The sequence below is a fragment of the Anser anser genome (genome assembly GCF_964211835.1).
Source record: "Anser anser genome assembly, chromosome: 5".
In the NCBI taxonomy this organism is placed as follows: Eukaryota; Metazoa; Chordata; class Aves; order Anseriformes; family Anatidae; genus Anser; species Anser anser.
In genome coordinates this window covers 56,066,437-56,087,048 of record NC_139725.1, presented here as the reverse complement: position 1 = coordinate 56,087,048, position 20,612 = coordinate 56,066,437, and the positions used below count along the sequence as shown (strand labels likewise).

Sequence of the window (20,612 nt, the reverse complement as noted above, 5' to 3'; positions counted from 1 at the left end):
AGGCTCATGCCTGGAGTAGAAGTGTCCTGGTAGACTTGGACAGAATCAGAGCTGCAGGTACTGCAGTTATAAACTTCCTGTTCTTGCAGGTAGCATTAAACATGGCAAAGGTTTTGTTTAATGGTTCAGGCCCTTCTGGAGGGTGGGGATAGCAGAGATTACATTCTCTATACTTCGCCTTTTGCATACCAGCATTATTTTTCCTTTACCCTGTGAACCTCACAAAGTTCAGCACAAGCACAAAGTCTCACGCTGCGGAACTGTAAAAGCTGGGGAATGACCAGCCGGGGAGCAGCCTTGCAGAAAAGGTCTGGGGATCCTGGTAAACACCGAGCTGAGAAAGAGGCAGTGGTGCATCGCTGCAGAAACGGGGGCTGCCTGCGTGCTGGACTGTGCCAGCAGCTTGAGGGAAGTGGTTGTTCCCTTTGCAGCGCTTGTGAGGCCAGCTGGGGAGTGCTGCGTCCAGTTCTGGGCTTCCCAGCACAGAAAACACATGAGCAAACTGGAGTCTTGGAGAAAGCTGGGGCTCAAAACACATGATGTGCATGGAGAGGCTGCGAGACCTGGGCTGGGCGAGCCCAGAGAAGGGACAGCCAGCCACCATCTCCAGCTGCCAGGCAGGAGGGAGGATGAGGAGGCAGACCCCTGGGAGCACAGCGGGTGGACAGGGGCGTTCCCCCACCAGCTGCCTGGGCTCTGGACAGGGACCCAGAGAGCTGGCAGAGCCCCCATCATACAAGGTCCCCAACCCACAGCTGGACCAGGCTCTGAGCAACCCGGCTGAACTTTGACGTTACCTCGCTTCTGAGTAGGGGGCTGGACTCTGTGCTCTCCAGAGGGCCCTTCCAAGCTAAAATTATCCCGATTCTGTGTTACTGATTTATTTTTTCCCCCGCATTAGTAAATTTATTTAACATCGTGGCTGCTTGAACACAAAAGAGTTGTTCTTCAGGCCTTTCAGAATGAAAACAGAAATAAATGAAATCTTTTTTTGTTGTTGTTGGCAGATAAAGTAGTTCAAACAACTTGTATGAATGTACCATTCATTTTTTTTTTTGTAATTTAAAGTGTTTACCATGATGGGTTGGCATTTTACCATGTAGACTGAATATAAGTATTGACAAACTTTTAACTAAATTTTAGGCTTGTAAATGATGAGAAACTGAACTAATTTTTGTCTGTGGTGTTCTGCCATTTACTTAATAAAAGCAAGAGCTTCCTTGTTCCTGGAACAGAGTTACCAGAACAGGTTTTAAGAACTTGGAACCTATGTTTTATGTCGATTGCTTTTCTGCGAGTATGGTTTCCTTATGTCTAGCTGTTAGTCTTGATAGCAGCTGAAGTATTTTAAAGCCTTGTAGTGTGTAGCTATAAGAAGCCTGCAAGCCCTACGTGGGCATGAAGATTACAGGTTTAGCTGTTCTGCTGGCTGTGAGAGCTGTATCTAAGGGATCTATATGTCGTATTCCTATATCTGACCAAGCTAGCAACAGGGTGAAATCTTGCCTCAAAGCTGTAAAGATCTAATGGGAGATGTCCCCTTGTTTCAGTTTTCCTCTGTAAAATAAAAACCTGTAAAACTTGCATGAAGTTGGACTTAAAATATGGTTTTTAGTGCTTATACTCTCAGTGGTGGTGCATCAGCAAACCCAAACCCACAATAACAGTTTCAGTGTTAAAATCGTATCACTGTATTGAAAATAGCACAGTAAGTACTGTCGGTGGGAAGGATAACAATGTATAAATAGGCCAGAAAACAAGAATGGATTCCTTTATTAGTGATGTGTTGTTGGAGTATACTAAGTGGTGCTTCACTTTCCATACAGTGAATTTATATCCGTGTTTGTGAGTTAGTTGCTTACAGCTGAGCACGTATGGACAAAGGAAATCTCCCCCAGCTCACAGGAACATGATCGGATTTCTCAAAATACGCGTGATTCCTGAATGCCTGGGAGCCTGGTAGGCGTCCTGATCAGCGAATGTGTGCTGTCGTGTATGTCGGGGGGCATTCCCTGACAGCACTGCGTGATGCGACGTGATGCTCCATTACCCTTCTGGGGCAAGGGCTGCGTATGTATGTGAGCAATTTATGCTGTGCGTTAATCTTTCAGAAGAACCTTTTAAAAAAGTATTGTGTGGCTGTTTCAGATGCCGTGGTTCAGAGTTCTCAGCTGTGCTTGTGTTTGAAGCACAGAAGTGGTCCACGCTGTTCTAGTTTCAATGTACAGCTTCTGTGCTGGGATGTACCTGCACGCTGTGCAGATACCCTGGGGAAAAACGTGAGTGAAGTGATGATAATAACATTTCTTGTGCCGAGTCTTGCTGCATAAAACTGCTGAGAAATGTCATCTTCCTCCCCTCGTGCCCTTGATTTCCTCTTCTGTTTCATTGCTGGGAATTTGTATTTCTTGTTTACTCTTTGCATTTAGAGCAGCCGCCGTGCAGGGATGTCTATAAGACAGCCCCACATGCTCGCGTACAAACGGCTGCGATCGTGCTTGGCCTCGCTGATCGTAACGTAGCATCGCACGCGTTGGTGCTGATAGCTGTTACTTGGAGTGCGTGCATGGTAGCCACAGAGAAAATAATACAAAGACTTCACTGGCAAATGTGCCCCAGTAATTCATCTTCAGAGCTCTCTGTGGAGCTCTAAAATGGGTGACAGCTGGTGAGAGATAATGGATTATCTTTCTGCAAGATAGAAGCATGGGCAAGACCTACTTCTTACTTCAATCTCCTTGCCCTCATCTCTCCCTTCCCCCTCGTGTCCCATATAACACTTAAGAAGCCATCCACTACATTTTCTGAGGGGTTTAGGTGGGGAGCGTTGTTATTGCTTTTGTGTAAATGATTTGTTGGCAAGGAAATAAATTTAGCTGTGTGTAACAATTCATGGAAGAGGAAATCAACGCTGTCTACTTGCAATCTTTTAACACTTGTCCAGAAATAGATTGCCGAGGAGTCGGAGTATTTGAATGAAAAATTGCAGTGTTTGGATTAAAATAAGCAGGTACCTCAATTAGAAAGGGCTGGGGAAAGCACACTCAGTCTGTGGATCAATACACTGCGAACAGTGGTCAGTCCAACCATCTTTATCACTTTGGGAAGTACCAGGTAGTCTGGACTTTAAGGAAAATCTTAAATTGGGATGATGTACTAAAATATCTGTTAAATGAGACTTTGAAGGAGTGAGATGAGACCGGTGATACTCAAAAATAGATAATGACTGAAAGATTGTTACTAGGCTTCCGAGATTTTTTGGTGTGCTAAGATTTGTTCATGTAACAAGGCTGAGACTCCAAAATGACTTCTTATTTCTTTGAAAATGCTTTTCTTATAGGGCAGTCCTTCAGAAAAGACCGACTTCTTAGATTTTGATTTCATGCAGTACAGCTCTAAATGTTCCTGGCATCTCTTCCTCCCTCAAAGTACATCTGAACAGGCAGGGGTGAACTGCTGACAGCAACTGCACAAACTTCTCAGCTCTTAAGAAATAGTTCGCGGAACAGTTCAACACATAGCTGCTCCTGGTACTTGTTTTTAAAGATTTCGTAGAGCTAGATTTTTTTAAATGATGCTGATAGGAACTTGTTTTTAAAATTCAAGTCATATAGGAAAAAGATTTAAGCTTCAAGAAGCTATGATAAAAGTGAAAATTGCCAGGCTGCTAGGGTATAAGCTTTACCAGAAGAATAGTCCTCAAGACTTGAAGTCCTTTACAGAGGGTTTGAACAACAAAAATGTGAGCTTTAGAAATGCATTCTTCCGCTCAGTGTGCCATGGTATCTCTTTAGAGATCAATGTCATAGCCTTGTGGTATGTACCTGTCTGTAAGAACTAGCTTAGAGCTTTCATGTTATTTCAAAAGCCATGAAACTGTCAACAGGTTGAAAACAGTGTTGGTAATATTCATGTCCTTGCTGGATTCGCAGTGGCAACCTGAAGATGGAATGGTGTGTTGCCAGATAAGCAGTTCCATGCATCTCTTTCACGTAGGTTAAAAAAGGAGATGGTAACTGGTATAAATACCGAGAATCGCAGAGTTGGAAAAACTTAAAATCATACCTCTTCCAGATCTCTTTCCATTAGAAACTTCCAGATATGTTTACGGAACAAAAGGGTTATGTAGCCTGAGCTCCACAGTGCTAGCATCAAAAATGAGAGTCTGAGCTACAGTATCAGGGATGAAAAGTTTGAAAATCTTTAAAAGATTGTGGTTTGGGACTGAATGTTTTTTTGAAGTGAGTCAATACAAGTGGAAAAAATTACTTAAGAACTAAAACAATCACTGAATGGGCAAAGTAGCCAGGGTTTATTTAGATGACATTGGAGATATATTAGCAAAGGAAAATATTAAATTCCGTGTGGAAAACAGAGGAGAAAGGAATGGGGTATTGCTAAAATGTCATATAAAGAAGGAGAAAGCCAACCATTTGGTTTTTCTCTGCGTAAATAGTTGACTTCAGTGTCTATACTAGTTTGTTCTTCCTTCACAACATCTTAAAATATTTTGAAGATTGGCTGAAATTCCTTCTTGTTCTTCTGCTTGTTGTCTTGTCTTCTGCTTATGTTCTCCTCGGAGCCCGCATTCTTTGTCAGATTTCTGGAAGGAAGTTAATGCGTCTGTGCTGTTTCCTACTGTGGAAATATTTCTATGAGCACGGCTGCATGGGTAGAGTTTCCCAACTGCCTCTGTACTGACCTGCAGGTGCTCACCCTGCTTTTGCACTGGAGCACGCAAGGTTTGGGTTGTTATTTTCAGCTATTTGTAAATGAAGAGGTTGGAAGCCACCAAAATAAAGACTGCAGTGTAGATAAAGATTTGAGATTACCAGCCTCGCACAAGCTTGTTCTGGACATGCAGTACCTGATTTCGAATTTTCCAGATCAAACCCAAGTCCAGATGGGTTGTAAGTGGGGATGGAAAGGTAATTCCCTACTTAAATGTGTGGAAATAAATCTTAGGACAAAAGGATTTAGGATGCAGTGCTTGCTAAACAAAGATGCCGTGAGAATAATCTTTTAAATTCAAGTAAAGGGAAGGGTTGAAAACCGAAAAGTGGCATTTGAAAAGACAAGCTAGAAGCAGAATGTTCTTTCAGATGCTGTGTCTGTCATAAAAGCTTCTGGGGCTGATCCTTAATTGATAGGTCTGCCCTGAAAAGCTGAGGAGCAGGGCATAAAGGATGGCATAAGTGATATTTACAACTGTGAGTGTGATGATTGAAATTCTTTTCCTTTTTTAATGGATGTAACTTTGGTATCAGCTAAGGACAACAAACAGATTTTTGTTTCCTACTTGCTTCAAGCATACACAAAAAAGAGGGAGATCCTAGAAGCCAGCTACTGGGGCGTGCAGCGATGGGAGGTCCCTTTTGGTTGGAATGGCAGCAAGGAGCACGTAAGCTTCCAGGAGCCTAAGGGGAGTTTGGGAAAGCCTGGAAAGATGTCCATGAACCAGCGTGCTGCGTGGGCTGACAGTCTGCTCAGAAATTATTCAAAATCATGAAACTGATTTTAAGAATTTCTGAAAGATAACACAGCAAAGATGTTAAGAAAAGACGGGGGTAAAAACACTAAACAAATGCAAAAGCTTGTGTTTTTTGGCACATGCAATATAAAAGGAAATTTTATTCAGCGTATTGTATGTAAATTGTGAAAAAGAAAGTTGTGTAGGGGTAGGTGCCAGAAATGCACAACGTGGGGTAGAGAAGAAAGAAAATCTTCTCGGCTCTGCTAGAGAGAGCTAAACTTAGAAGGCCTGGAGACTCTGAAATGTCTCTTGAAAAAGGCATGGTGTTCTTCTGTTTTTAGATCCTTGTTCTGTATGCTTTGCACATGTATGATATGTTAAAGCTCTTCAGTTCTAGAACAGATTTGAAAAATTCACTTTAACTCCAGGATTTGACTTCTCTGTGGGTGACTATCTGGGTTAAAGGACACTGAGAAGTTTTGAGCTTGTGTAAAATGGTATGTGTCTAATGTTCCAGGTTCTTGTTCATCCAAAATGTTTTCTTTCAGAGCTCTTTAACAAGTATTCAGAAACAAACAAACAAAACCTCCAATTCTGCAGGTTTCTCAGTTTTCTGTTGTCAATTTTTGGCTTTTTTGAGCCATGAGCACTTAACGAAAAAACCCTGTTCTCTTAGTGGTCCACCTCCATTCCTGGAGATCAAGACCTAAAGCCAGATGTAGCATCTCCTTATATGTTTCCAGTAGTTATTTTTCCCCGCAATATCCAGATTTCTCAATTCCAGTTTTCACTGTAGCGTATGGAATGCCTGCGGATAGCTGTAGACAAACTTGAAAATGTGCTGAGTCAGATTTGGGCATTAAGGAAAAGTTGCTTAGTGAAATCAGAAGTGGTGCTCTTCCTAAGTAGCTTTTGTAAATAATATGAATTATTTACATAAGATAAATATTGTCGTCTTTGGGGGAGAGTAGGATTGGGGAGAGGACATAGGAGTGTTGTGTCAGAGGAATGCATTTGTAAGGCTTAAAGATGCAGAGGTTTTCATTGTGCCTTGCAAGTCTAGAAGAGTTTTGCTCATCCCTTTCTGCTGCTGTTACTGGTGCTCTTCACCATGTCCAGCCAGAGGTGTTGGAAGCGGCAGAGCGAGGCAGAGAGCCTGGGGTTTGTGTAGCTCTGCAACCAGCTAGACATTACAGTCTGATGAGTTTAAATACTCGCCATTTATGCTTCAGAGCAAGAATAGCTCTGGCTGTAGAGTTCCTGCCCCAGAGAGGGCATGTTGGGCTGTGGGGTTAGTGTAAAAAGGAGATGAAGAAGAAAAGCTACCTATACATAGTAAAAAAAAAAAAAAAAAAAAAAAAAAAAACAAACTCTCTGAACCTTTCATTATAATGCAAAGCAAGTCTTAGCACGAGACTTTTTAGTATTCTCTGCAGATTTAAAGGTAATCCCCCTCTTCTCTGCTTCAGAGAAACTTGAGGTACTCATCCCTGGCTCCAGCAATTGCTTGGCACGCGTCTTCGTCGCCTTTGCGTGCGGCAAAAGTTTGACTTCCATTGACCTCTTAATGAGATCTGGGGCTCTAAGGACATCCTGATCTAGGGTGAGTAATGTTGGAGAAAACGTCCTGTACGTTGCTGCCGTGTAGAAGGAAGTGATAGGAACAGAAAGCTGTGCCACACCTGTGCTTCACGGAGGTGTTGTCGTCCGCACTCTTTGTATTGGAAAGCACTTCAGGGTGGTTATGTGATAGCACTGCAGCCATGAGCCATCAAAAACAAAACCAGCCCAAACCAGGTGCAGCTCTGTAGCACTGTGAGCTGGATCTGATGCCTCATCCCCTTGGTCTTTTATTTCCCTGATGCTTGTGTTGGTCTGGATGAGAGCTGAAGCGTGGCAAAAAGGGTCACTGTGATGACCTTACAAGTCTTTCGAAGAGCGGCTGTGGGAGCTGGGCTTGTTCAGCCTGGAGAAGAGGAGGCTCAGGGGCGACCTCATCGCTCTCTACAGTTACCTGAAAGGAGGCTGTAGAGAGGTGGGGGTTGGTCTATTCTCCCACGTGCCTAGTGACAGGACGAGGGGGAATGGGCTAAAGTTGCGACAGGGGAGTTTTAGGTTGGATGTTAGGAAGTACTTCTTTACCGAAAGGGTTATTAAGCATTGGAACGGGCTGCCCAGGGAGGTGGTGGAGTCACCATCCCTGGAGGTCTTTAAAAGACGTTTAGATGTAGAGCTTAGGGATATGGTTTAGTGGAGTACTTAGTGTTAGGTCGGAGGTTGGACTCGATGATCTTGAGGTCTCTTCCAACCTAGAGAAATCTGTGAATCTGTGATCCCTCTGCTCCCTCAACCAGCCTAGCATTCAGCACCAAGGCTGCAGCCAGGGCTGCTGGACGGACGATTCATCTCATCTCAATCTGTGCCATTTAAGATGATGACCTCAGGGAAAAAAAAAAAACCTTTAACCCTTCCCTTTTCTTGCTTGTGCTGCTGTAGCAACCCAGACCCCTCAGCGGTGACGACTCAGTTCGCTCAACTACCTGGAAATGGTTGCGCTGAGTTTCTCGGGAGCTTAGCTTTCTGCTGGGTTAGTGAGCAGAATCGGATGGGTGAGGTGCGACCTGCCAAATTTGTTACAGCTAACACGAGGAGGAGCAGGCTTGTGCAACTGCCCTCTGGTTGCAGGGCTCTGTGATCGCCTCACTTGTTTCACTGAGCTACATCTGAAATTCACTCTAAATTTATAGGCATGGAAAAGTGGTACCTGGTAAGGTGGATTTCTCTCCTGTTACTGTAAGTGTGTGCGTGTGGGTGCTTTGTCAAGGAGAGCTTATTAATAGAAACATCAAACCTTTATAATAAGAGAGGTGGCATGTGGTAGATACAGAACCGAAGTATGAATTTTGCTGTTACGTAATGTCTATATGAAGTTTTCGGTTACTTGGAAGAGCATCTTGTGTATATCTGGAGAAAAAAGATAAGTATTTTACTTGTAAGTAATAAGTGGTAAAATGCTGCTTGTCTTGGTAGGGTTTCCCTTTAAGATGAAATAAAGCATGTAGTTGGAAAGCTCAAACTTTGCTTGTATGATGATGTAAGTGGTAGTTTCTTAACGTGAATGTGTAAGCTTATATCACAGTGTGGTCATCAGGTTGGAATTTTTATTTCTTAGGAGGGTGTGCGAGAGACTGGGTTCTGATGCAATTTAGTTAGAATCACTGTTGAAATTTGGGCGAGCTCAAATTTGAGATGTTCTTAATCTTTAGTTTGAAACCATCAGAAAAATAAGTGAAAATTTCCAAGGGTTTTTCTGAGTAGTCATAACCTACTAAGTATTCTACAAAACTTACTCTTAACTGGTATTTAGATCATTCATCATGCAGGAAAATCAGTGGATTTTAAAAATATTTGCAACTTTGTTATGGAATGAGAGAGATAGAATCACTGATATTTTACTGTTTGGAACTAGTTACTTGCATTGAAGCATGAAACATTTTTTTCCATTACTGATGTGCTTCAGTATGCAATCTCAATCTGCTGTGGCTTAAATCGCCTCTCCCAGCACCTGCAAAATCCGGCCTTGGACTTGGAGCACAGCACCGTTCAGGTACCCAAACAAATAAAGCTATATTAAGCCGAGGTTGTGTTCCGTAGTGTTTGTTGTCACCCGTTTCTTACAGCGTTTTGACGTGCATCTTGGAAGATCCCGTCCTTGTGCGCTGTAGGTTGGCTGGGAGCAGCCTTGTGTACCAGATCGGAGCTCTCAGCGGTCAGAGGCAGATGCCATCGCTTCCAAAAAAGGCCATTTTGTCCTCTGCAGCCTCTTCCTGCAGCCTGCCGCGGGCTGGTGCTCCAGCGCTGCAGCTGCGCGTGAGTCACAGGGGGCGAGCGGTGCGGTGGGAGGGGATGGATGGACAAGTTAGCTTTCGCCTGGAAACGTTTCCTGGTCCGACGTGCCATGTGAGCACTAGCGATGAGCCAGGCAATAAAAGCGGAGCGCTGGTGGGAAGGAGGGACTCCTCCGGCAGCAGAATGGATTTCCTGGATTAAAGCGGTCGTGCGACTCCCCCGTCAGTTGTCTCAAATGTCTGGGAGGTCAGAGAGTTAGTCTCTGGGAAAGTATCTAATTCAGAGAGCTTGTATATGACTCGGTGCGCATGTGTTTTCTGCGCTGGATCTGATCCTCCTGAGGAAAACAAAGTGAAGATGAAGCTTAAGAAGGTGTTGGTATTAACAGTTGTTTAAGAGCAGAACAGATACTTTATTGTGGAATAGTTATCTTTTCCTCGTATTTCTTTGTAATGTTTAAAAGGAAGGAAAACACCATGCTTGAAAACCTCATGAAATTCAAGTACGAAGCAAAATCTAGTCTTTCATTCTCAGAAAATTACAGCGTGCAGATGTTACTGGGCTCCTGCACAGCAGATCAGTCGGTGAAGTCTCTAAGGCTGAGGAGGCCGATAGACTGCCAGGGGATCCATCTGTCCGCTGGGAGAGCTGGGAACCTCAGGGAAAGGTTAGGGAGGCAGCAGGGCTTCCCTTCTCCCCAACTGCGGTAGTTTGGAAATAGGTATGAAAGACTGGAAACTGCAGCTGGAAACATGATTTCTCTAGGAGCTTTAAAATTCTCATAAGAGAGTTGGGATAGAACTTAATCTCTCACGCTACTGACTGGTTTTTTTGTTTGTTTTGTTTTGAAGTGCCCTGGTTATTACTCATAAAGGTGCAGGTTTCCTTGCTTGGAATGTGTCACCCTGTGTAGAAAGGTCTGTCTGTGTCCTGGTACATGTCACGCACTGTGCAGCTGCACCAAGCTTTTGTGGATGTTAAGTCTCTACTAGGTTTCCCCAACTAAGTGCTCTGCACAACCACATTTTTCTTCAGTCTTTACACTGGCAGGTAGAACTGTTAGTGTTAACCTTAGCACTAGAAAGACCCCTGCCTGATTTGTAGCATTAGCATATGCCATTACCTTTAGGTCTGATTTGCATGTGGCTTTTGTTTCACCTGACCATTATTCTGTAGGTAAGCAACTGTCTTTCTCTCTCTTTATATATATACATATACATGTATATATGTAGCAAACGGTCACTGGGTGTTTGCTCTTGCACGTGTAAGCCAGAGCGTGTTTCCCCTCTGGCCTGCGAGAGCTCAGGTGCTGCCTGGCTCTCCGCGGAGCACGGCTGTGCTGGCAGGAGTTGTGCTGGCAATGCCTTCTGTCACTTGGACCTCTCAGAAGGATCGGTGTGCTCCTCAGTGCTCGTCTGTACAAACCTCAAGTGTTATCCTTGGTGTCCTTTCAGTGTAAGCATGAAAGGCGGTGGATGGGCCAGTCGGGCAGCGAGCCAGCTCTTATGTGCTCTTGGTAACATTCAGCAGCGAGCCGGCAATGGGAGCGGGGTGCCGCCCGTGGAGTCCTCCTGTGTGGTGCTTGCTTTTGGGGCTTGCCACACAAAAACTGTGCTGAATGAATAGCAGTGACCACAGGTGAGGTTTCAAGGTAAATGCCTGGCTCTTCTGCCAGCAAATGTAGTGACACTAATAGGATCGGAACCAGTGCTGCTACTCCTTTTTTTCCCCTTCAGAACACTTCCTGATGCCATTATCCTTTAGCATGGAGGATAAAGCAAAAACCTTTACATCTTTCATGTAGATAGTTATCCCAAACTAGTATACGAACCCTAAATGCCAGGATTAGTTCTGTGACTGATGAAGCCACTCCTGGAGCATCCTGCAGAAGCTCTGGTACACACAGTTTTGGTTCATGCCCCAAAGTAATGACTGCTTTGTCCATTTAAGTCTTTGAGGATTTTGCATGTGATTATGTAATCCAGATCGGTCTAAATGCCACCAAGGTATCTGACTGAAAGTGTTCGAGCACTCTGTTTTATGTACGTTGGAAGCCTTTCATAAAACAAAGCAAACTCCATAATTACAGCTCTGTAACTTTGTGTACTCCATCTTCAGGAAAGAGTTTCTTTTGTATGCTAGTTTTGAGTTTCATAACACAATCTTAAATTCCTTAATAAACTCACCGCTTATTAATTCTCATGAAAAGTACTGGCAGTCGGCCTCAAGGAGATTCGGGCTTCCTTGGTGTTATATTAGCACACGCACTTATTACGAAGTACTGACCAGCCAGGCTCGCCAAGTCCTGGTGGCCTTGCGGGGGGACCGAGGGGGCTGTGGCAGCGTGCGAAGCAGCAGGAGGCTGTCCTGCGAGGGCTGCGAACGCCCTGCCGTGGGTAACCAGCTTTGCTTCGCAGGTGTTCAATCCAGTGGAGCTTGTGTTCGTTGATAACCCAAGTCTTGCACCACTGGATTTGTTTGTCTAATGAATGTTGAGTGAGTGATGAAGAATCAGATCACCGAGCAGGAGCCAGGCAGGATAAGCGATGTATGTGTGTGTATACAGCGCGCGTTAGAGACGTGGGAGGGAGGGCATGGCAGGGGTGAAACACCCAGCAGAAAATGGCAGAGAACACAAAATGTGCCGCCTTCGTAAGTAGAAGTTTGGCTTCCCGTCTCTTTGGGATCTGCTCCTTTATGAGGTTGAGTGGAACAAGCCCTTGCCCTTCCCGCTGTGCTGCCTTCCCTTTCCTGATGCGCCTTTCCTTCTTCCCTCCAACGTTTCACTGTCATCCTGCTGTACCTATAGCTCCCTCCATGACCGGGCACAGCAAGGTATGTCTGCTCTGTGGCTCAGTGTGTGCTCGTTGCCCAGCTGTACGCCTGTGGCAGCCTTTCCCATCGTGGGGTGACGCTGTGGGCGTCTTTCCTATCACCATCGGTTTTTATAGAACTTGGTGTCTTTGGACAAGTTAATATCCCCTTTACCAAACCTCATTAAGTGTCTTAACAGGGATCAAAAGTTGCTGAGGAGGAGGACTGGACTCCGATTGCCAAGCAGTGTGCTCACATACCTTATTTCCTTAGGAAACCAGGCTGACAAAAGGCACTCACAGGGCTGGCTGATAAGAGGAAACACTGCACAGGAAAAGGGAGGCAAGGATCTGCAACTGGAAGAAATTAAGGCTGGAGTCAACAAAGGATGGAGGAATTAGCAAAAATTTACACTTGTGAAATAGAGGGAAAATCGCACAATCAAGCGTCGAGAGGATGGTACTTCTTTAAAAGGCGAAAGTGTGGGTTGTGGCAGGTATTTATCAGCCCCGGTAAGCTGGTTGGGGCTACCTGGGTGTGGGTATCTCTCAAGACAGGTATACGAGCGCTAACTTGTTGAACCTGTCAGCCTGCTGTTTTAGCAGCAATATCACAGGAATGCTGCTGCTTTGAGGAGGGTGCACAAAGGGCAAACAAGTTGCTTGCTTTCTAGAACATAAGTTAGGAGGTGGTGGAGGGAAACGGTAAAACTCGCTTCTCTTTCGTGTTCTTCCTCCAAAGAAAACATCATCTTAAGTGAAATATTGGATCTGTCTGGTGGGAGTGGGGCTCCACAGACAATTATCTGCGACACCTTGTTGTTTCCTTGACATTAATATTTTGCAATTCACACGGTTTCCACCGTAACGTTTTGCGCAGGGAGTGAATAGATAAAGGGAGTGTGATGGCAGATGAATTTCTGTGTAACAGATGGTTTGGACATGCCTTCTAGGCAGGTCTACCTGAATGCTATCATCTCATTATATAATGGCTTAAAACCCAAATCACTCACAAGATCAGTTCTGACCTATGAAGCTCTGGTGCAGGGCAGTCGGGTATATGGATAGGCTGTCCAGAGAGGTTGTGGGATCTCCGTCCTTGGAAGTGTTTGAGACCTGACCAGAAAAAAAAACAACATACCCTGCTCTGAAGTAAACAGAGAGTGACATGAGCAAGGAGGTTGGTCTAGAGACCTCCCGAGGTCCCTTTCAACCTGAATTGTCCTATGTTTCTGTCTGTTAGTTTCTTACAGTTGTCACATTTATTTAAAGCTTGAAGTTGCCAATGATAACAAAACATCAGATGTTCCTGAACATTTGGCAGCTTCTACTCGGTGATTTTTGTGAGTCTGGATTTCTGGGATCTTGCACTGCCAAACAAAATATGCACGAGTCCTCAAACTGGAGCTGCTGGACTACTCCACCGCTGAAGCAGGAGTTATCGCAAACCCAGGGTAGTTTTTTGTCCACTCCAATGTAAAGGTGCAAGCCTCTCTGTTTCCAGAGAGTAAATTATTAACACAATCTACACAGTTCAGAATCTGAGCAGAAAGTACAAATCCAAAACATATGTCAACACTTTTCATTCTTAACCACGTTCTAGCTTGGAGAAAGTAGCCCTATTATTTTTGAGCAGGATGTTGACAGTACTACCATCCTTCCCCAGACCTCCATTTGGAAATGAAATCTTTGTGCTTCTGAGCTTGGTGGCGGTAGCAGAGCAGAGGGCACCTCACCTGTCACATCGGATCACCTCTCCTGTCCTTTCCTGCAGCTTCTGGTCCTTCAGAAACAGTTCCACCTGGAAACGTCTCCTATCAGGTGGCATAATACAAAGTGACTGCGGTATAGATGTACATAAGAGACCTAAATCACAAACCTATTTACCTATGACTGGGCTTCAAATTATATTTTCAAATTATTCAAATTGATGTTTTCTTTCTGTGCAAACAAAACATCTTAGTCCCATCTATCAGGCAAAGAGGAGAATGATTGGAATATAATTTGTTTGTGCGTGGAGAATTTATGCCTTTTGTACACATCTTGGTTTTCAATGAAGAAATAGATGTTGGCATTTCGCTTCCATTTGTGAATATTGATCAAAACATAGACCGTTAATGTTTGGTATTACGTTCTTGAAAGCAGACGTTTCTTGGCTCCTTAAAAATTAGTTTTTTTCTTCCTGTGTGGCCTTATGGAGAACACCCTTCTTCCAAGCAAGTGCAAATACAATAATGCAAAATCAGCTTGAGAGAAAAGACGGTGCTGCATACAGATACGCAGAACGCCTGTCCCAAATGTTGATTAGAGTCTCAGTCGTGAATAAACAAACTCATGCAATTACTCAGAGCTAGTGTTGCCCTGACAACAGTGTATATATAACAAAATTTAGTAGTGGCTGCCAGTAAAACCCCCCGTACAGTTAATGCTTCTGTTTGCCCAGATGAAATACTTTCATTAAGTTTTATATCAGTTCCAAATCATAAGTCCTGCTGTTAATATTGGGATCAGAACTAATCAGTAAAATGTAATTATTCCAGTACATGGGGAGATCTTTGCTTTGAGTTCACTATTTATAAAATAGTGATGTATAAAAAGAAAAGCTTGAGCCCTTAACCGGTGTTATATAGCAGTGGGTGCATCACTTGGCATCATTTTGGCAAAGACAGCATATGGGGCTCTTACACACTTTCTGGAGCAAGTTTCTGTTCCCTCAGTTTTGCCAGTTGTGTGCATGCTGCTAATCTGGGTATTGGATGGGTGAGGAACAACAGGAGGCCTGAGGGGAAGCAGGAAAGCAGATTGGAAGCATTTTGTGATTTCACTTACTAAGAGGTAAAAATTGTACAATCCGGTACTTGAAAGCAGCAGGCTACATGCTGGTACAAACAAGGTTCTTCTCCCAAATGTCAATGAAGTAAGTATCAGTTTGACAATTACTGGTTCATTGCCTCCTCTGGGCTCTGATTTGCTGCCTAAACTCCCTTTTGGCCTCTGTGATGATGAGATTCTGTGGAAATTAGGTTCTATTTTCAAATTTTGTTTCCTTTTCAGAAACCTTAGATGCCTTGACAAAGACCTGAATTTGTCCTTTTTGCGGGAAGTGCTATCCAGTTTATCATCTTACTGTACATTCAGTTGTTCATGTCTGGTGCTAAACTTTCCAAGACAGTTGCTGCTGAAGTGGCTGTGTTTCTTAACGCCAACATTTGCTAAATAGTAAAAGTCAACATTGATGAAGTGCACAAATACTCTGAAAAATAGGAACTTTGTTTTAGGAAGAAAACCTTCTTTTCATTTGCATATGTTAAATTAATTTTGTTATGCAGGACTTCCACTGACAAATGGAGATGATGCAGTAGGACTGAGCTGGGACTGGTGGTCTTTGAGTTGAGGTGGAGGTGCAGGGGGTGAGGTCTGCTTGTACTGCCGGCTTGAAGGATCCATCGCCTAGAAAGAAAGGAGTAGTGCTTTTCCTTTGCAGACACTATTTCTTCTTTTTGTGTGAATTTAAGTCCAGTTTATGCTTGATACGTCATTAATATTTATTTTAAAATAGAAAGCTAATTGAATTAACTTGCTTTAGTACAATTTAATGCATTTCTAAACTGAATCCCAATTTCTAGCAAGATGAAATTTGGAGTATTTCAAAGCAAGGGAAACTGTGGAAAATAACAGCATCACCAGTTGACAAAGTAATGAAAATGTAAGAAATAAATAAGATTTTTTTAATGTACAAGACAGTAAGCTGAAACTTGTGTAGGCTTGTCATTCTGCTATTCTGCTTTGAAAATTACTTGCAATTGATTTGCAGTGGCAAGGTTTTTTTAATAAGTACTTGCACCAATTATGTTGGTTTTCTGTTTAGTGACTAGAATTTTCACTAAAATTGGATATTTCAAAAAAAAAAAAAAAAAGTATTGGCTTAGTATCTTCCACAAATAAAACTACTTGATTTCATTCCTACTTCCCTTGAATTGTAATAAAAACCAGAAGGTGGTGTTCTGCTCAGTTCGTGTAATGACCTGCGTTCTGCAGTAGCAGTCCCTAACTTGTGTATGAAATGTTGACACTTATTTTGGATCTGTAACTGCATTTCTTCAGTCCCTCCTGATTTGATGGGTGGGGGGGAAGGAGGCAGAACCACCTTGCAAATAATTAATGTATAACATGATCGTTGGTAGTGGTGCTTCGTTGTACAGATGTCAGATTGGACCAGTTCGGTGGGTTTGGGATGATAGTCTCAGTTGTCCCGTGGGAGAGACTGGTGGGCATCTCTGCCCTAAGGAAGTGGAGGATCGAGTAGATTCCCCATTAAACTTCACACTTTGGAGAAACGTGAAGCTATCCAGTGAGAGGGGAATTGCTTTTGGATGAAACCTTTTCTATAGCAGTTCTGTCAAGAACAGTGAAGAAACGTGGCTGTTCCTTAGTCCAGGTATTTCTTCATTGTATTAGCTGCTGCAAGTTTCTGCTGACAAGTTTTCAGGCTTTCTTGCTTTGACTTCCTATAGAATCCGCAATTGAGTTCAGACTTCTGCATCTCCTGTGTGTTTGTAAGGTTTGGTTTGTTTGTTGTTTGTGTCTGAAATACACTGTCCCTCTTTTATAGGAGTTCTGTTTGGTTTTAAACTCATTGGTCTATAATCATAATGCACGGGGAGGTAACGTGGGAGTCTGGGTGGATTTACAAGTAGTAGTTCTGTGATATTTTACTCTGCTGCAAATGGAAAATGTGTGTTTTAAAAACTTCAGTTGTCTTGGTCTGGGAATGTTTGTGATGAGGTGGAAAAGAGCAATTTTTTGTGCTTAGTTAGATGTGTAAGCATTCCCTTTGTAGACACCGTACTTGCTTTTGTGCAATTTAGCTTGCACCACTGTTTTTTCTTACTCATTTGGTCTCACAATTCACTATTTATTCTGATTATTAATGATTATTGTAGCAAGTGTTGTATCTAAACAGTAATACGCTTTGCATAATACACTAGAAATAATTAAAATTTTATGAATTGGGGCTAGAGAGGAGAAGATGGATGGCATCTGCAAGTACAGCGGAATTTATTGGCTAAATGCTTTGAGAAATGTGTGGAGTCCAGCAGGACCGCTATTGCAAAGTAAATGTAGGTCAGTTAATTGCTGGACACCTTTCAGGCTGCAGCCCTTCAAGACTTGTTCTAGCTGAGATCTGGCAAATGCGATTTTTGTTTTTCTGTTTTTAAGAGGAAAAAATAGTTCAAAGTAACAGATCTTGTAGAACATGGATTCACTGGTATTGAGCAGAGACCTGTCTACTGAAAGTGAGCTGTTCAGACTTCAGTTGGTAGTAACTGAAGAAATAAAGCAATGAAAGCTGAACGCTGCTTAAGAGGAGAGTTACTCCAGTGGCTGAAGGATAACACAATTTTTTTCTTTGGGGTTCGCCCATAATGAATGAGCTCTATCCCAGTTTTATGGTCCTTTGCTGACTTATGAAACCCTAAAGAAAGGCGGGGTGGCAGATCAAAACCTCTTTCTGAAGGACTTTGCTCTTTATTTGATGGAAACAAGGCAGAATCCCAGACTGAGGTTGATATTGGCCATCCATATGTTAGGGTGATTTAGTAATGGAATCTATAGCTTTCTGCTCACAAAATAAGGGAACATCAGCTTATTTGTCTGTTTATCTCATGCACAGTCCTCCTTGACTGCAGCTCTAGAAATTTCAAGTCTGTGTGGCCATGTAATCACTGCTAGAGTACTTGGGTTGTGGCTCACAGCACAGTTCTTGGTGGTGGATAAATACGGCAGATAAGTTAACTGATAACAGAAGGTGGAACCTACTAATCTATACAGTCATAAAAATACAGCCAAAAGTTTCAGTATTCATAGGATTAAACTTTTTTAATTCTAAGTGCTAATTGCATACTGTAATGAATGTTTTTCTACTATTTGTACATTCTAGCAGTAGTTGAAAAAGTGCACTAGATAATGCTGCAAGTACTTCAGACTTCTGTTTTATGGATTAGTTTGATTTATTGGATTTCTGTTAATAGAGTTTTCCTTCTTTTCTTTTCCCTAAACAGCAAGACCATTTACGAAGTTGGTAAAGGAGATGCAACTTCATCGCGATGACTTTGAAATTATAAAAGTGATTGGAAGAGGTGCATTTGGTGAGGTAAGATAATTTTGCTCTCAGTCGTAGTAATATAACTTTCATTGCTTGTGCATCTGATTTCTTGGTGCAGTTGAATTTTTATTTGTCCTAAAGACAGAAGATTCACACAGATATATTAAAATACTTGCAAATGTAGGATGCTAGCAAGGTACTGCTAAAGGGGGGTCCCTTTGAAGCAGGGTTTCTAGTGTCCAGTTCTGCCATCTATGTGACTAGCTAATTTTGACTTCAGAGTAGCAAAACAAGTGTCTCTTCAATATGTGTATGAGCAGGGTGGTCCCACCTAGCAGCTGCACAGCTGAATTTGGGATCTCTTCTCCCACTTGCCATATGTACTCTTCTGTACTGCTATAATTTAACACAGAGCTGGGCTGCTTCGATGGTAGGAACGCGGAGGCTGCTCCACCCATCTGCCTGTCTCTGTAGCAATCTGGTAATGCAGAAAGACGCATTTGGCTGCCTCAGAGGCTGTTCCCTGTCATCTTTGAAGATCAAAGGCTGCTGGATCTGTTTTTTGGACAGCAAGTTGAATCATGCTGGGATGATAGGAACGCCTTGTGTTTTGAGGACTCGCCAGGCCCAGGACCCTGGACTGAAGCTTTACTTCTTAATATGCTTAATGAAAGTCTCGTCGGTCACACAAGTCTGAGAGGGCTTGCCACTAGCGAAAGCGTTCACGAGCGTGCCCCCTGTAGGAGGCCTAGGACACTCCTGGAGAACCTCAAAGGCAACCTCTCAGCATTTAAGTACACATAAGTAAAGCTGTAGCTGTCAGCAAAAGAGATGATTAAGTAGAGGATTTCTGGAAGCAAGGAATTTAGATTTCTTTCAGGAAGCTTCTTTTAAGTAATACCACACTAAAGTCAAATACAGTGACAGCCATTAAAGGCTCACTTGGGCCCATTAGCACTTGATTACAACTTTGCTGCCGGTGGCAAAGGCTAGGCTTCCTTATCTTCATCTGGTGTCAGGAACAGGAGGATGTGCTGTGCAGGGCTTTCGTTCCAAGCACGGTGTGCCCATGACATGTCAAACTTTCTTTCGCAGAGGGTTTGATTGTGGAAGGGGTATTGTAGTTTGATTGTGGGACAGTGGTATGGTAGGCAGACCAGAAGCTGACCTAGAAAAATGCCAGGCCCCTACTCAGCCTGGGTTCAGAAAGCAGTGACATTTCTGTGCGTTGTGAGATGAATGGATAGAACAGATCCACATAATTTTAAGCTACTTCAGGGACTGCTTTTGAAGAAAGTGGACACCTAAGGTAGGCAGAAACAAATGTTTCAGGAACATCTCCTAATCTGTACCAGCCTCTAACAATGTGATGAAATAGTTCGTGTGTAGTCACTGTGGACATAGCTACTCAAAGAACTTGAGAGTTTTAAGTAAAATGTCCAGATAAATCCTAAGGTCTTGACCTGTAAAACAACAGTCCACTTTCTAGTGGATGTTGAACTCCATAAGTTGCAACATTCGTTACAAAAAAAAAAAAAAGGAAGTGTTATCTTAGGGTAGTAGAAATACTGCATGACAATCAGTTGGTTGTTTCATTTAAGTGTTAGGTTTTATCTGGAATATGTTATTTGAACATGGCTTTTAGGCAAGAATAGTTCTGCAAAGAGTTCACAGGAAAAAACAGAAATGGGAAACAAAATTTGATAAGTCCAAGGCAGGGCTGAAAGCTACAAATTAAGTCTAGAAAAGAGGTCTGAGCAAAAAGTTTTATGGCCAAATAAAGGGCCTAGAAAATCAAGGCAGTAATAGGTAACTGTCTACATCGCTATTAGTGCTTTGATTCAAAGCAGTAGCATAGCATACTTGAAGGCAGTGCCCCCAGTTACTGCAGAATGTTTTTGCTGTGTGTAAGTTGGATTTCTTTTGGAGGAAGCTAAATTAGAACCTGTGTTCCAGGTGTGCACCAAATGTGCTTCTGGCCCCAGTGAGTATATAAGAATCAATCATTGTTTTCAACTCTTCTAGCAGCTTCAAAGCGTGTTTAGTCCAGGAGACCAGACTAGATACCCTCTGAAACAAAATTCCTGAACCGCGTACAGTATAGATTGTAAGGCTCAGCACAGGCTACTTTGATGTGTTGTTCTGGTCCTGCTGTGCCAAATTACTAGCTATAAGTGGCTGCGACCGCTGATATCTAAAGAATTTTAGATTAGTGTTTTGGCAGTTTGTCTTTCGGTGGGATTAGAAGTGGTTTCTGGATCTTTTCAGAACTAGACTTGTGAATGCTATAGCTATCAAAATGATTTCAGGACAAGGGAACCCTTTATAGTGGCTTGCATATGGAGCCAGTATTAGGAATGCCTTTGCCAGA

General features: G+C 42.9%; 1 protein-coding gene across 3 annotated transcripts in view; it reads left to right on the top strand.

Annotated features, from left to right (window-relative positions):
• Positions 1–20,612, top strand: part of CDC42BPB (CDC42 binding protein kinase beta) — a 95,900-nt gene that overhangs the window by 10,685 nt on the left and 64,603 nt on the right. For all 3 annotated transcript variants that reach the window (XM_083840207.1, XM_083840206.1, XM_083840205.1), the window contains exon 2: positions 18,198–18,289. In XM_083840207.1, the coding sequence (XP_083696333.1) occupies positions 18,198–18,289 (92 nt within the window). The remainder of the gene's footprint in view (positions 1–18,197; positions 18,290–20,612) is intronic.